The sequence below is a fragment of the Anser anser genome (genome assembly GCF_964211835.1).
Source record: "Anser anser genome assembly, chromosome: 6".
NCBI classification, from domain to species: domain Eukaryota; kingdom Metazoa; phylum Chordata; class Aves; order Anseriformes; family Anatidae; genus Anser; species Anser anser.
This window is the reverse complement of record NC_139726.1, coordinates 27,106,657-27,120,503: the sequence shown is the minus strand read 5'-3', so window position 1 is coordinate 27,120,503 and position 13,847 is coordinate 27,106,657. Positions and strand designations below refer to the sequence as shown.

At 40.9% G+C, this 13,847-nt stretch overlaps 1 protein-coding gene across 7 annotated transcripts in view; it reads right to left on the bottom strand.

Moving 5' to 3' along the window:
* Window positions 1–13,847, bottom strand: part of PARD3B (par-3 family cell polarity regulator beta) — a 536,941-nt gene that overhangs the window by 25,173 nt on the left and 497,921 nt on the right. For all 7 annotated transcript variants that reach the window (XM_083842794.1, XM_083842789.1, XM_083842795.1 and 4 more), the window contains one exon: window positions 5,010–5,089. In XM_083842794.1, the coding sequence (XP_083698920.1) occupies window positions 5,010–5,089 (80 nt within the window). The remainder of the gene's footprint in view (window positions 1–5,009; window positions 5,090–13,847) is intronic.

Here is a 13,847-nt window from a genome sequence, read left to right as displayed (position 1 = left end):
AGAGGTTATCTCATAATTTGACTGCATGGGGATTCCTGCCCCCTGAGTCAATGTTGTTTTCATGGTCTATAGTGAAAGACTTAAGTGCTCAATCTATTTAATTTATTGAAAGGGAGGTTAAAAGATAAAATAAATGATCACTGCATAGGACTACTGAAGGGGAGAGATTTTACAGATCACTTGGCTCTTAAAATCCAACTGAAACTTATAATTTTCTCAGAAAATGAAATTGGACAATTTCAGACTTAAAAAAAGGCAGAATATTTTTAAATAGTAAAATAATTATCCTCTGAAGAGTGTAATGAATTCTCCACTCTGTGACATTTTAATTCAAGGTTCAATGTTTTTGTAAGTACATTTATTAAAGTAACGCTGTAGATCAAAATTGAAATTTAGCCTGATGTAGAAATGTAGAGGATCTGGGAAGGCTCAGACAAGGTGATCAAAGGTGTCCTTTCTGGCTTCAAACTTAGAAATGGTGGGTGGCTTATTTTAGCTACTGCCTTAAAAAGTGCAATCTGCATGGTAAATGTGAAGAGAAACTTCCAGCATGACAAGACTACGTGCTGCCACTGTATTGCAATGCCATTTCCTTAACAGACTTGCAAGTTCCCCAGTTTTAAGGTGCATGCTACATTTAAGACAGATATTCCCGTGAGCCAATTGCTAGTTTGCTCAGTGGTCTCCTGCCAGCCACAGAAATGCAGCTGAACTCACCTATGCAGCCTGAACTCATTTTTCCATCCTGGTAATTATTTTGTGATGTTCTTAGTGCAGTTGCACCTGTTTTCTTGACAAAACACATATTTTTCAGTAACTTGAGGATTCCAGAGAAAGTCTGGAATGTTAGCTTTCTTTTGGAATTAGCACTTCTTACCAGGAAGGTGGCTGAGCTTTCTGATCTGCACTCATCATGCCATCAGTATCCCCTCTCAGTGTCTCTGCTTCTGGTCACAGCCAGCTTTTCCGTTAATGCAGCAAAGAATATGTCTGGGGGCACGAGATTCCTCTGAGCAAGGTTGCTATTGGCAAGTCTGTGATTTAGATTAAGACAGACTTCCACAAAAGCAAGCTATGAATATAGCTATATATAATATGAAAGCTATATATAATATGTAAAAGCAAGCTATGAAAAATACAGCTATCAACAAACAGAGCAGCTTCTGCTTTCTATCTGTTTCATCAGGAAAATATTCTGGATTACACCAAGAAAACAGTTGTTAAAAAGAGTTCGAAAATACTAATGTTTTTCTAGCTCCCACACTCCTCTTGCCAAAAAAGGAGGCTAAGAGGTATAAGATTCAAGCCATTCTCCTCCTAAGCGGGAAGATTTAACATTGCTTAATAAAACTATTCAGCACTACTTAGCCTTAGCCGCAGGGCAACACATAAGCGCCGAGTGCACAGAACTGTATCTCTCTTGCAAAGCCTTCCTTTCTGTCTTTCCCATTTTGCTTCTTTTTTGCAGACAGAACAGCACAATGCAGCCTGAGATGAAGACCTGCCACTCTCCTGCCACAGTCAGTTATCATCCAATTCAAATGTTTGCCTCTGTAGACATTTCCAAACAAAGTCTACAGACTGGCATTATTTTAGCTAGAAACTTAACTAGGTAACTCATCTGGCCACTCATTAAACCCATCACATACAAAGCCTTCCTCCAAAGGCTGCTGCCTCCTGTTTTCAGCTTTTAATTAAAAACATAACCTTACAGAGGAACAGATCTTACACTCAAAGGCAAAAAGGGTGTCACTGAGCTCAGTGAGACTGGGACACTGGATTTGCTGCAAGCATCCAGAAAAGGCAAACACACTCGACACAGCTGAATTCTACAAATGCAGTTAATACAGAATCACAGCACCTGAATTTGGCTCGTAATATCTAGGCTTAAATTAGCAGCTTCAGAGAAAGCCAGAAAAATACAAAACAAAAGGGCAAAGCAGTAACGCTGTTTAAATGCTGAGATTTTACAAGCCCAGCAGCAGACAAGCATAGATGCTGCTGACAGTCTTCCCCTTCATGCAGGATGTGTGCCTTTGCACTGAACAGGGTGGTGCCTTTGGGTACCACACGTTCATAAAGCTATTTGGCAGGTGAGCCTTTCTCCTTCTTGCCCAGCAGGGAGGAAAATCAAAGCTCTCTTCCTTGATTTGTCCATGTCCACACACATGCTGGCATGGCTCCTGCTGGCTTCAGGTAAGCAGAAGTGTTTCCTTGTGCAGGTCCCACTTGCTCTTGACGTGGCACAGGTTCCCTCCTCCTCCTCCTCGAGGAAAACCAGCTGCAGCCTTAGCACTTTCCTCTACTCCCTTGTGTTGTGCCATGCCAGAGTGGCAGGCAAAGGTCAGAGCCTCCTAGACTCAACGCTATATTGCAAAGAGAAACTGCTTCCCAGCAGCTACAACTCTCAGCTGATCATCCTTAGCTCTCTCTTATTAAACTGGACTTAAGTGGCTAAATTCGTAAGATACTTACATGCTACCTCCATACCAAATACAGCTCAGTGGTTTGAGCAAGGTGAGGACAGGACAAGAGAAGAAGGACAGAAAACCATGACTATGAGAAAGCTGGGGAGAAGAAAGGTGGTCTTTGAGGAAATACTACCTCTGTAGAACCACCTATTGCTCTCTTTCTCTCCTCTGCCTGTTACCATAGTGTTCAAGATCCTCCACAGAGAATTGGTTGGCAAATAGGTGGCTTTTACCTGGATTCCTCTATACGCCTGGGCAGCCAGCCATGAGAACAAAAGACATCACTCATTTCCATTAGTGGCTGGCAATGAGACTGCATCCCCTTCTTCTGGATGTAGACTTCACTGTAGTGATCTAGTCATTTGTGACTGCCAGGGCTTAATTACTGCAGTAACGTGAAACTGCAAAACTTACAAAATGTGAGTATAAAACACAGCCGCTGATTGCTCAACTGCAGGCACATCCAGGGCTGTGCTATCCCAAAGCTCTGCTCCTGCCTGGGTGGAAATGCTCTAGGGACAGGGCAGTGACATGGCCTACGTGTGATGGGGTGAGCCTTCGGGTCAGGCGTTGCACACAATCCACCTGAAGTACATACCATCTCACTGCAGCATTATCTTCTTAGGCTCTGAGAAAAACGACATTCTTTTCACACCGATCTCCAAAAGGTTATTGCATGTTTGGATCACTTCCTAAATGGTGAGTCCTAGCCAGCTAAATGCTCAAACCTGTCAGAAGAGCTAGGAGAGTCATGTTTCCAGCAAGTTAAATGGAAGTTTTGGGAAGAACACTGTGAGATGCACTGTGATTAACACAGACATACTTTGAAAAATGCAGGGTGCCCCAGCAAGCAATACACCCAGGGAATATGCTGAGGGTCCAACAGGTTTAAAAAGGAACAGGACAAAAGGAATATATGGAACGCTTTGCTGCTGCATAACGCAAAGGCGTGTCTGCATCTGCAGTATTGTGCTCAGTTCTGGTCATCCTCGCTTAAAAGGCATACTAGTGACACAAAAATAACTCAGGGTGATGGAGGTTACTTCACTGGGAAATTTCAGTTTTAAAAAGATTGGAAAAATAAGGCTGATTAGCTTGGATGGAAGATGAATAAAAGGAGATGTGGTACAGGAATGTGAAAATTGCTGTAGAGAGTTACACTGGGCACCACTTGCTAATTTATTCTTGTAATTCACAAGGAAATATTCAACAAAACTGAATTCTAAAATAGATTAAAAAAAGATTGTGTATAATTAAATTACATAGAACCTTCAACAATCACTGCTAAAACATGACAGGAAACACAGGTGTTGAAGGACTCTGAAAGATGATGTCTATTTAACCAGTATGGTAAGAATATCCACAGCCAGTCAGGAAATACATACAGGAAACCCTGCTGGAAAGCTGGGTTCAGTTAGAAAAGCAAGTTACTGTGCAGAAGAAAGTTCCAAAACAAAGGGTAATGAATATCATTTGAAGACAGTAACTAGACTACAGACACATTCTTTGGTTTAGAAGCCATGTGCATTAAAAACATCCAACAATTTGTATTGGTTTCCAAAGCAAGATATTCTTTATATTTTCACGTGGAGTTGAACACAGCATTACGTATTTGTCAACCTTTGCAGTAATACCTATGAATGTACATAGGTCAGTGGAAAAAAGAAGCAAAAAGAAACTATTCACTGATTTCCTAAATGCCAGCACTACATTACAACTAAGAATCTCTTCTTCCTTGTAAATAGCTGGTTTTGCTTTGTTTTTACAAATTACCTTGCTTGGAGGTCCAAGAAGTGGACTGAGCAACCTCTTTAAGGTCTTTCCTGGCCCTCTCATTCCACAGGGGGAATCTTTTCTATTTTTCTTTTCTTTCCACTCTCTCTTCTAGTGTTCTCTCACTCTTCTTTCTAGGCTGCTAAAACTTACACCGTGCTATTAGAACTCCCATAGAAATGGGACTGAAATCTGTGAAATGCTTCCTTTTTGTTATGCCCCACTGGTTTTCAGACTAGAATTACTCTTCATTGAGTTGATAATGACTAAAAATAATAAATTAAAAAAAAAGCTTTTAGAGAATTTGCACTTATTTCCACAGCGTTCAGTTAAAACACGGAGATGCTCTACTGGAATGGGACTGCTACTTATATGGTCTTTGCAGCAACACAGGACTTAAGGAGCTGTAGCTGCTGTACTGGAGACTTTCCACATCAGTACTCTGTTATTGCGTGCTAGGATTATGTCACTATAAACTTGGTCAGCTAGGCCTTGGTATGACCCGTTGTAACTCTCACAGAGACAGCTTCTCCAATGTCCATGTTCTCTACCTGTGGATCATGGCTCTTGCTAATGTGTTCAATGAGAGAGACTTTTTTCTATAAAACCAAAAGTCCAAATTATTATGACGGTTATAAAGTTAGCATTAAATCAGCAGCAAAAGATGACAAGACAAAATTGCAAAATAACGTCTCCTGCTGGAGCCAGGCTGATTTCCCTACTCATTGGAAGGAGGGTGTGAGTGTACGAGGCTCGGCACTGTACCTGGGTAAAGACGCATACTGCCTTTCCATCCCTTCAAAGTGGATATTGTATGAGCTCCCGTCTGGACCTTTTCCAGGAACCTGTGGAGAGAAGAGTAATTAGAGATGAAGATCAATTATGCACCCCAGCTACTAACAATGCATCTCAAAACGATAAGCAGACAACACATGATGCTGCAACATGCCAAAATCAACAAAAGAAAGGCAGGAGCTCAAAGAAGCTCCAAATCCTATACATAATCTTATCACTGCTAACAAGAAAGGCTTTTGTATCAAGGAGCTGTTTAGAATAGGTACAATCTTCAGAGACTTCTCCTTGTCTGCATGCTAGCTGGGATACTGTCTCGCCTTTCCTGGCTGGCCTTCCTCCTAGAATTCAGTAACAAGAGGAGCTAATCTAATTAAGTAAGCATACTTCTGATTCCTGCAGCATAACTCCTTGAGTCAAAGCTAGCATTTTAGTACCAAGTTTGCTGTTTTTCCTTCGCTTGTGTGTTTTGCTCAAGTATAAAACGTGATATAAACAGGCATAGCTTTCATCTTTAACACAAATCCAGAAACTTCTCCTAACACTACTGCAAAGCTAAGTATCCAACTGGGAGTTAACTGCATTTGTCATGCTCCGGTGCCATTTCAAAAGTGAAGCATTAGTGTACTCAGTCAAAATGCCAGCTCGCTACTTGGTTTGTTTTCAAGATGGCAACTGGAGTTGGCTGGAGAGCACTATTCTATCAGGAAGGCTCCAACGGGGGTACAAAATGGTGAACTTCAATGCTTTTAGCACACAGGAGCTCTCCCAATTTCACTCACTCAATGCCTGCTGATGGCCCAAAGTGTTAAGAGCCTTGTTAAAATGGAGCTATTAGTCTTTTCCTCCACAAATGCAGGAGGCTCTGACTGCATTCAGTGTTTCCTACATTAGTATGTATTCCTATTCCGGTGCTGCTAGAATCAGCAGTTTTATAAAGCAATATACTAAGAGGCCATTTAAAATCCCCTTCCTCTTTTACAGATTAATGGCAGAAAGGAAGATTTAATGCCTTTTCAAACATTTTTAACAATTCATTAAAAAGAAAAGAATAAATCACATGAAGCTTTCTGCAAATGCCTGATTATAGAGAAACAAACAAAAATTAACATTTTGCATGTTCCACAGGTTAGAGTACATTTCTGTTAGCCTTGTAATTTATGTACAATACGTCATTTTTACTGAGGAGATTTAAAAGCTTCTACAACGGGACAGGTTGTGCACTCAGGTGTAGTAGGTCTTATCTACTTCTACACAGCATTTTCATGTACAATCTCTTTACTATGGACCCATTACATAAGACAAGTGCAATGCAAATAGAGGCATAATTCCTAGCAAAGCACAGGAATTATGCTAGACAAATACCATTATGTACCTTACCGCTCACTGAGCATCCAAGACACTCCTAAGTGAAAAAATTATTTATCACAGGCCTCTTGCTAATTCCCCTTTATCTGAGGCAAAACAGAAAGGAATCCTCGTGGAACTGATGGCCACAAGAAATAACCACCTCTGATTGGAAATGACCCCTATGTTAGCAGTGCCTGACTTCGGACGATTGAAAAGTAACAGTAATTGCCCTACATTTCAAAAGGAGGGCAGCAGTCTAAATTGATCATTCATTCATTTTTTCTACCAGTAAAAGTGACACGTAGAGAGAATTTGCACAGATAGATGCACTCAGGCTGAGAGTCAGAGCTGCTTTGGCTGTTCTCACACTGCTAATTTGACCAGGTTGGTAATTTCCCTTAATTCATCAGGTACAGTGGTGAGGGAGGAACCTCCCAATTTCTGCTACTTATGAAGAAGAATGAAGAAGGAAAAAAAAAACTGAACATGTAATTTAGTTTGCTCAGCATAAAAGCCATGTAGAATACAGTCTACCTGCATGGCAGTAGATAGGCTATTAATTATGTTCAGAGGCAAGATGTTTATGAGCTAAATGACGTGCCAGGTAACTGACTGTGCACTTGGGATGCCATGCAAGCTTCACAGTGATTACTTTCACGCCTACCATGAGTAGCAGGAGCCAGTCAATGTGCAGTAACAGGAACAGATTTAGAATTATGCCAATGCTCAGTAGTGATCCCAAAACTTATACCAGTCACCAGAAAGTAAGAAATATTTATATCACAAGGCCTTTTTACAGCCTGAAAATACCCCTTTTCTGATGGTTTCCTACAGACCAAATAGAAGAAGGTCCCCCCTGCCAGTTCTGTTTGTATATACGACTCGAGAGCCAGTTGCCATAGAAACTCCCTGGCGGTGGATACCATTTTGCTAATTTGGTTCCATCGAGCTGCTCAGTCTCCCCATCCTGTATAAACCCCCCAATGCACTGGAAAAGCAAGCTCTGGCTCTCTATTGCTAATTAAAGACTCAGCCATTTCTTCTCCTTTCCTTTCCCCATCTGTCCACACAGCAGTAAAAACGTAGCATCCCTCAGCCAAAGCAAAACGGTGCCTGAAATAAAATACTACCCTGACGAAGAGGGAAGTTGTGAAAACGGAACAATTATGGACATAATTATTTGCGCTTCAGAACGAGTCAAAGCAATGGCTCCTTGCTGCCTTCACAACAAACTGAGCTAAGAATTGGCATTACAGATACTAATTAGCAGAATATTCCAACTTGCCCTCCTTCCCCCAAACAGGGGGCACACAGCTGGCCCCAGGACAGGTATGTAGATTTTAACAGCGTATTTAATAATTGTCAGATATTTAGGCAAGTAAAGAAGAACCCTAACAAAAAGGATTAAAAACTGCCAGTTCCACCCAAGGCAAAGGGATGTTGACCGCGCGGTGCACGGCGAGGCGCAGGAGCTGACAGAAGATGCAAAGTTTGGCTGAGTCCCTGCCAGAGGTGACCTGGAGAGCTTGAGGTCAACTCTCCAGTCAGCACAGAGAGAGCACAACGGCAGATTAAAGGCACGTTTCACAGATGTACGGTAATGCACAACACCAAGAATGATTGGAAACATGCATCTGTATTTTTTCAGGGTTTAAATTAACTACATCAACTTAAAAAAAGAGCCATCATTAAGAAGAAATCATCTTAGCGTAGAGCGGCCTCAAATAACTAACAAGCAAAACATGAATATGCAAAAATAACGGGGGAGAGATAAACACAGAAACAGCCATCATCCCATCAGTGCAATTAAAAGAGCAGCATGCCTAAATTGAGGAAAGGAAATGCCATCTTTACTAAAAAACAACAACAAACAATTCATCAAACTTACTGTTGCAAAGTATCACGGCCAAGCCCTCGAATAACTGGGACACTTATATTAATCCAAAGAAGGAGCACCAGGTTAACAGACGGCTGTAAAGGCTCTGACAGGTTCAAGTCAGCTACAGCCTCAAAGAGAAGTCTTCCCTTCTCTGAAAGCAAGCTGGTAGAAACTTTGGCATCAGCAGGCTGCTCTCCTGACTGCCCGCTGGGCAACTGTGCTGCTGCCTCCTCTGAAGCACATCGCAGTGGCCACACGTGGAGACAAGATACGAGACAAATGGACAAGATATTACACCCATATATTGTAATGCCTTTCCAGTCAAGCTTTTCTGTGGGGCAGAAAGGCTTTTTTCCATCTAGTTAGCTTTTTCTTTTTTTTTTTTAATATAATTCAAATCTCTCTCTCTCTCCAGTACTTTCCATTGGTAAACAAGATTTCTGTCATAGAAATACATCACTTCAGAAAAAAAAAGTGTGACACCTCTGCATCTTCAATTACAACCCTGCCAGTCCCCAGCAGCTGGGGGAATGCAGATAGGAGAGCAGTGCAGGCACTGTGCGCTGCCTTCTGAATCCTCAGGCATCATCAGGGGATTAATATGAAGGAAGAGAAGGAGAGCAGGCTGGGGGCTCCCCTCGTCTCCAGGACAAATGGAATCCACGCTTGTTTCAAGACAGAAAACTGTAGATTCTTAATTTCACATTCAGATCCCAAACAGACAGAAAGAAAAAGTAACTATAAAGAAAAAGAGAAAACAAGACAAAAGCTGTGCAGGTGTCACTGCAATCTATGTCAAATACACTAACTGCGAGGTACTTCAGAGGAGTCTTCTAATACAAGGAATTGATAAGCTAACAGCAAGTATCTCAAACCTGCTAATTCTCCCAAGGAAAATTTCACAGGGAAAAAGAAAAAAAAGTGAACATGCACATTTAGATCAAACCAAAGAACAAACGTCTTTGGAATTCAAGTATTTGCACATAAATTGTATGGTGTGAGTAGAATATACTTGCAGGCAGGTATCTTGAAATAAGCCTAGGACTTGCCTACAGAAAGATGCTGGGGTTGTAGATGAACAATTCTTTACAAGCAGAAAAAGATTTACTTCATACCCTAAAGATTGAGAGTACCTTGAAACATGCACACAAAAGTGCATGGGGTTGCATCTTTTTTTTTTTTTTCCCCAGGAGATGCTGTATCTTGTTTCTGCTCACCTGACTTCCACTGGCTTCCTCCTGGAGTATTTATTCTAGGCTAAGACAGCAGCTAAGAGGATAGTCTCCCTTACCTCTTCCACATGGAGCGAGGCATCTGGGGCTGGACAGCCGCTGTGGCGTGAACAACTACAGTGACCTCACTTAAAGTTCATGAAGCTTTACAAAGCCAGAATCAACTCTTTGTGCACCCACCCACAGCTCGAGATGGGAGCTAGCGCTCCGCAAACGAATACCAGCAGCAGCTCCTTGCCCCTGGCAGTGGAGATGGCATTCAGCACGACTCTGGTTTCACCTGGGGCTCTACCTCCTCTCGCATATTCCCACCTGAGTTACCCAAATCTCCCTGCTCTACGTCCATCCCAAATTAAGTCAGCAGGCTGAAGACCCAAGACCTTGTGTATTGCTCACGAGGAAGAAAAGAATAAAGCAGAGGCATTTTCAGGGTGGCTGTCTCAGAAGGCTGCAGTTATTGATCCCTCTGTCATATGCAGCAGGTATTACTCAGGGCTCTATTGGAAAACTTTGACCATCTTTGCAGAGATCGGTTTGTTAAAAAGTTTGTTTAAAGCTTCTTAACTAGCTATAGGAAAACTGTAGCTCTGCATCAGGAATTTCGGTCTTAAAAAGGAATACATAGGGGGTGTTAAGGTTTGTTCGTTTTCCATTTTTATGCTAAACATCTCCTTTGCCCTTTTCATTTTTTTTTTCTTTTTAACCCCTTACTTTTCTCAGTTTTGAACAGTAAGCCTCCTCCAAACATTTCAATCATCATTAAGATCTGAAAGACAATGAAACAGTCTGTGTTGCCCGCTACATAAGTAACAATACTATAACTTCATACAGCTTGAGCTGATTTTAGCCATACTTTTGTGAACCCAAGGAAAAATACTGCTGACTCCACTTAAGTCATGCCTGACTTACCTAAAATTACAGGAGATCAGGAAGAGCTTATGAAGATAAGGAAGCTGGGACTTCCTAAGTTTTTTTTACTGATTCACTGTGTATGTTCAGAAACGTCACTGGAGTTGGTGCATTCTGGTTTTCTCTCCATAAAAAATGGCATGACACTACTGCTCTGTTTTATATGACTGACAAGCACTGAAAGACATGATCCAGCCCAGGAAGCCTGCAGAGTGAGGCATGTGCTCTGCCATCACCCAAGTGCTTTGAAAATCCCACCCAGTAGTGCCTTTCGCCTGCAAACCTGTGTATAAACATGGCACATAGTACTGCTGCATTGCTTAGCACATTTTTCAATAGTCTTGTGATCATCTGTTAAAGGACTTGATTCAGATGCTGGTTTGACCTCTGTTCTCAAAGCTCTTCTTTTGTCTGTGAGCGTTTCTAATCACATGGGTTGAGATTCAGCATGCCAAAAAGAGCCATGGTATAACGGAATTTGCCCTTTAACCTTCAGGTCTCCCCTCTGCTGAGACACAGTTGGTTTTTGTTTTCAATTAAGTGAAAACTGAAGAAAAAAACTGAGAGGTAAAAGTGGATTTGTTCCCCACCCTGGTCTCAATGTTTCACACACAGGTGAAGTATCAAAATACATCCATTTTATTTCTTGCATTTTAACAGTCTGCCTGGATCTAGTGATTGCCAGTGGAATTTAAGAGGATGATTTGACTCACTAAGACTTTCTTTAGCTATTAAAACAGAGGTGGGTTATGTAAGGCAGTGAACTGCATGTTCTATGTGAAATGGATGAAGTTGATAGCAAGGGTCTTCTTAATTGCTTGCTGTTATGATATCCTAATTATCCCACCCTTCAAGACCTCCAGCGTTTCCAGAGAAAACATGTTTTCCTCTATCCAGCTTTTTTATGTTTTGCATCAAAAGGTAAAAATTAAAAATTCTAGCAGTGTTCACAATTCAAAAGAATTTTCCTGATGTTTTCCTTACATACACAAAGAGGGATGTATTTTGCTTTCCTGGTTTTGCAATGAAAGTTGAAACAGTGATTTTGCGTTATTATAACACTCATCATTTCTCCCTCTAATTTGGATGGTTTTTAATAAAGCTCCATTGATTCCACTGAAAGAAATCCCTCCTGGCAAAAGCAGAACACACACGCTGATTGCTAAATATGCAGCAATTATCATATTCAGCAGCACACTTTAATATCTTATTTATAGATGTATCTATCTATAATTTGCTTTAATTAAGTTGCATTGATTTTAATGACAGAAGCAGTCCTCAAAGAGGAGTCTAATGTTATAAGAGCCCATCAGTACTGCTTTACTATTGTTTAGATATAAGACAGCACCTTTAATGCTTCTTTTCGATACTCTTAGTGGTATTTTTCTTCATTAGGTGGCTGCAATGGCAAACCAAGAAAAGTTCCATAGGAACCCTCAAAACCACCTCCACTGGACAGAGAACACTTTCAGCTTCCCTGTTACATACTTAATTTCCACATAGAATAGTTTTCAAAACTAGGGAAGGAAGCAATGCATTCCCAGCGCTGCAGGTCCTGAGAAACCTTGTAGTTCTGCTCCCCCTCCATTTTACAGATGTCTTGGGAGTATAGTTGTAAGAGTTCCTCAAATCATGGTCTGATGCTTTGAAAGTTTGTTTTGGGTAGTCTGGCAACTAATTTAAATTTTTTATTATTTTGTCAAGAGAAAATACAGGGTATTTTGGAAGGTGAACCAACAAATTGCTGTGGGTGCCACTTCACTGCCCAAGTCATGATCTCACAGACTTTTGAAGTTCTGTTTTCTGGGCTCAGTCATAGGAAATGTTGAGCCTTCTTTCCCTTGAGCACATGCACATGCACACTCACTTCTAAGCATTTGGTAGAATGGTTTGGTATCGAGATTACTCCATAAAACACTTGATGCTATTAGAACTGTGGCTAACTGTCAAAAAGCATCTTCAAGAGCTGAAGGAAGGTATTGCTGCAGTCCTAGTAGAGTCTCACAGCCTTGGTTTCTGCTGGGTGCTACCACATACCTTGGCCCTGATTCAGGAAAGCATGCTAAATACTGATGAGAGTGGTTTGTTTCAATTTCAATAGCATTTGATTCTTCTTGGAGGAATTCCCAAAGCTGACATACACCTGCATCTCTCAATGGCTCTCTCCCCTTTTTGTGTGAAAATACACAGGGAAAACGTCAACATCTCTGTATCCTCTACATGTCTTTACACACTTGAACACAGCATTCTAGTGATGATGAATTTGGCTTGTACATCTCTGAAGTAACCCCATAAGGTATTACTGGTTCACATCAATTGAGGATCTATCTCAGACATTATTGAGTAGCTTTGTAACGTTACTTATGCAGATCTTAATGTATCATTCACTGCTGGTATTTTTTTTTTCTAACATGAAAAATAAGTGCTGGCTTTTTAAATTACTGCCTTTTGGAATATATCAGCACTAATTTTATAAGAATTGTTCATGTTAAAATGCAAGGGCATGATCTCAAAGGAAAAGCGCCAAAATAGTTATGCAAGTACATTTTCAGTTTCTGGTCATCATTTTTCATTCACTGATTATTGCTTAAGTGTTGATTAATAGCTATGTTCATGCTGCTAGAATGCATTTCCCTTGGGTGAGAAAAACATCCTTGTCTAAAAGAAAAAAAGAGACAGTAATCAAACCATCCTTCATCTTCCCCATAAGAAACACAGACGCACACTGCAGAGTTACTGATGATCTTGGCTGTGCTGGTGAGTAGTTTTAAAAAATTTCACTTAGAAAATCAGTTGTATGAGGGCTGAACAATACTTGGTCAGTCAAGATCGCTAGGCAATTAAATGTTCCCCTTCTATCTCTATACACACACACACACACATATAAATATACACAGATGTACATATTTACAGTCATTGTCCCTTCTTCCTATGCAATGAGCACCAGAAGCACTGATGACAGCAGTGCTCCATGCTGGAATTAAGCAAGGCTGATTATCTCAGGATTTAGTTCTCCTCACTAATGTCCTACCTCTTGTTCAAGGAGGTGAAACTAATGGTTTAGATTTAGAGAGAGGAAAATTCTCTATAAAGGCAATAGACTGAGGGAAATACAAACACAGATGGGAACTTTAAAAGGGAAACAGGCTGTTCCCATAACAGTTTAAAAACATGGCAATTGCCTTAGCTCAGTAGAAAACAAGCTCTCGGCATTTGCTGTATCTCACAACAGAAAGCAGAGAGAAAATAGCAGAGATGGAGGTGAAGCCAAAACTGCACAGCCCCACAAAGATAATATTCTGCTTTCTGAACCTTAACTCCGTGATCCCTGATCCCTGGTGCAGGAGGACTATGGTTTCCTCTGACCATGCAAAATGAGATCATTTCCTGGCCTGTGTCCTTCTCTGTGGGTGGCTTCTTTTTCCATTAGTCGTCTAATAT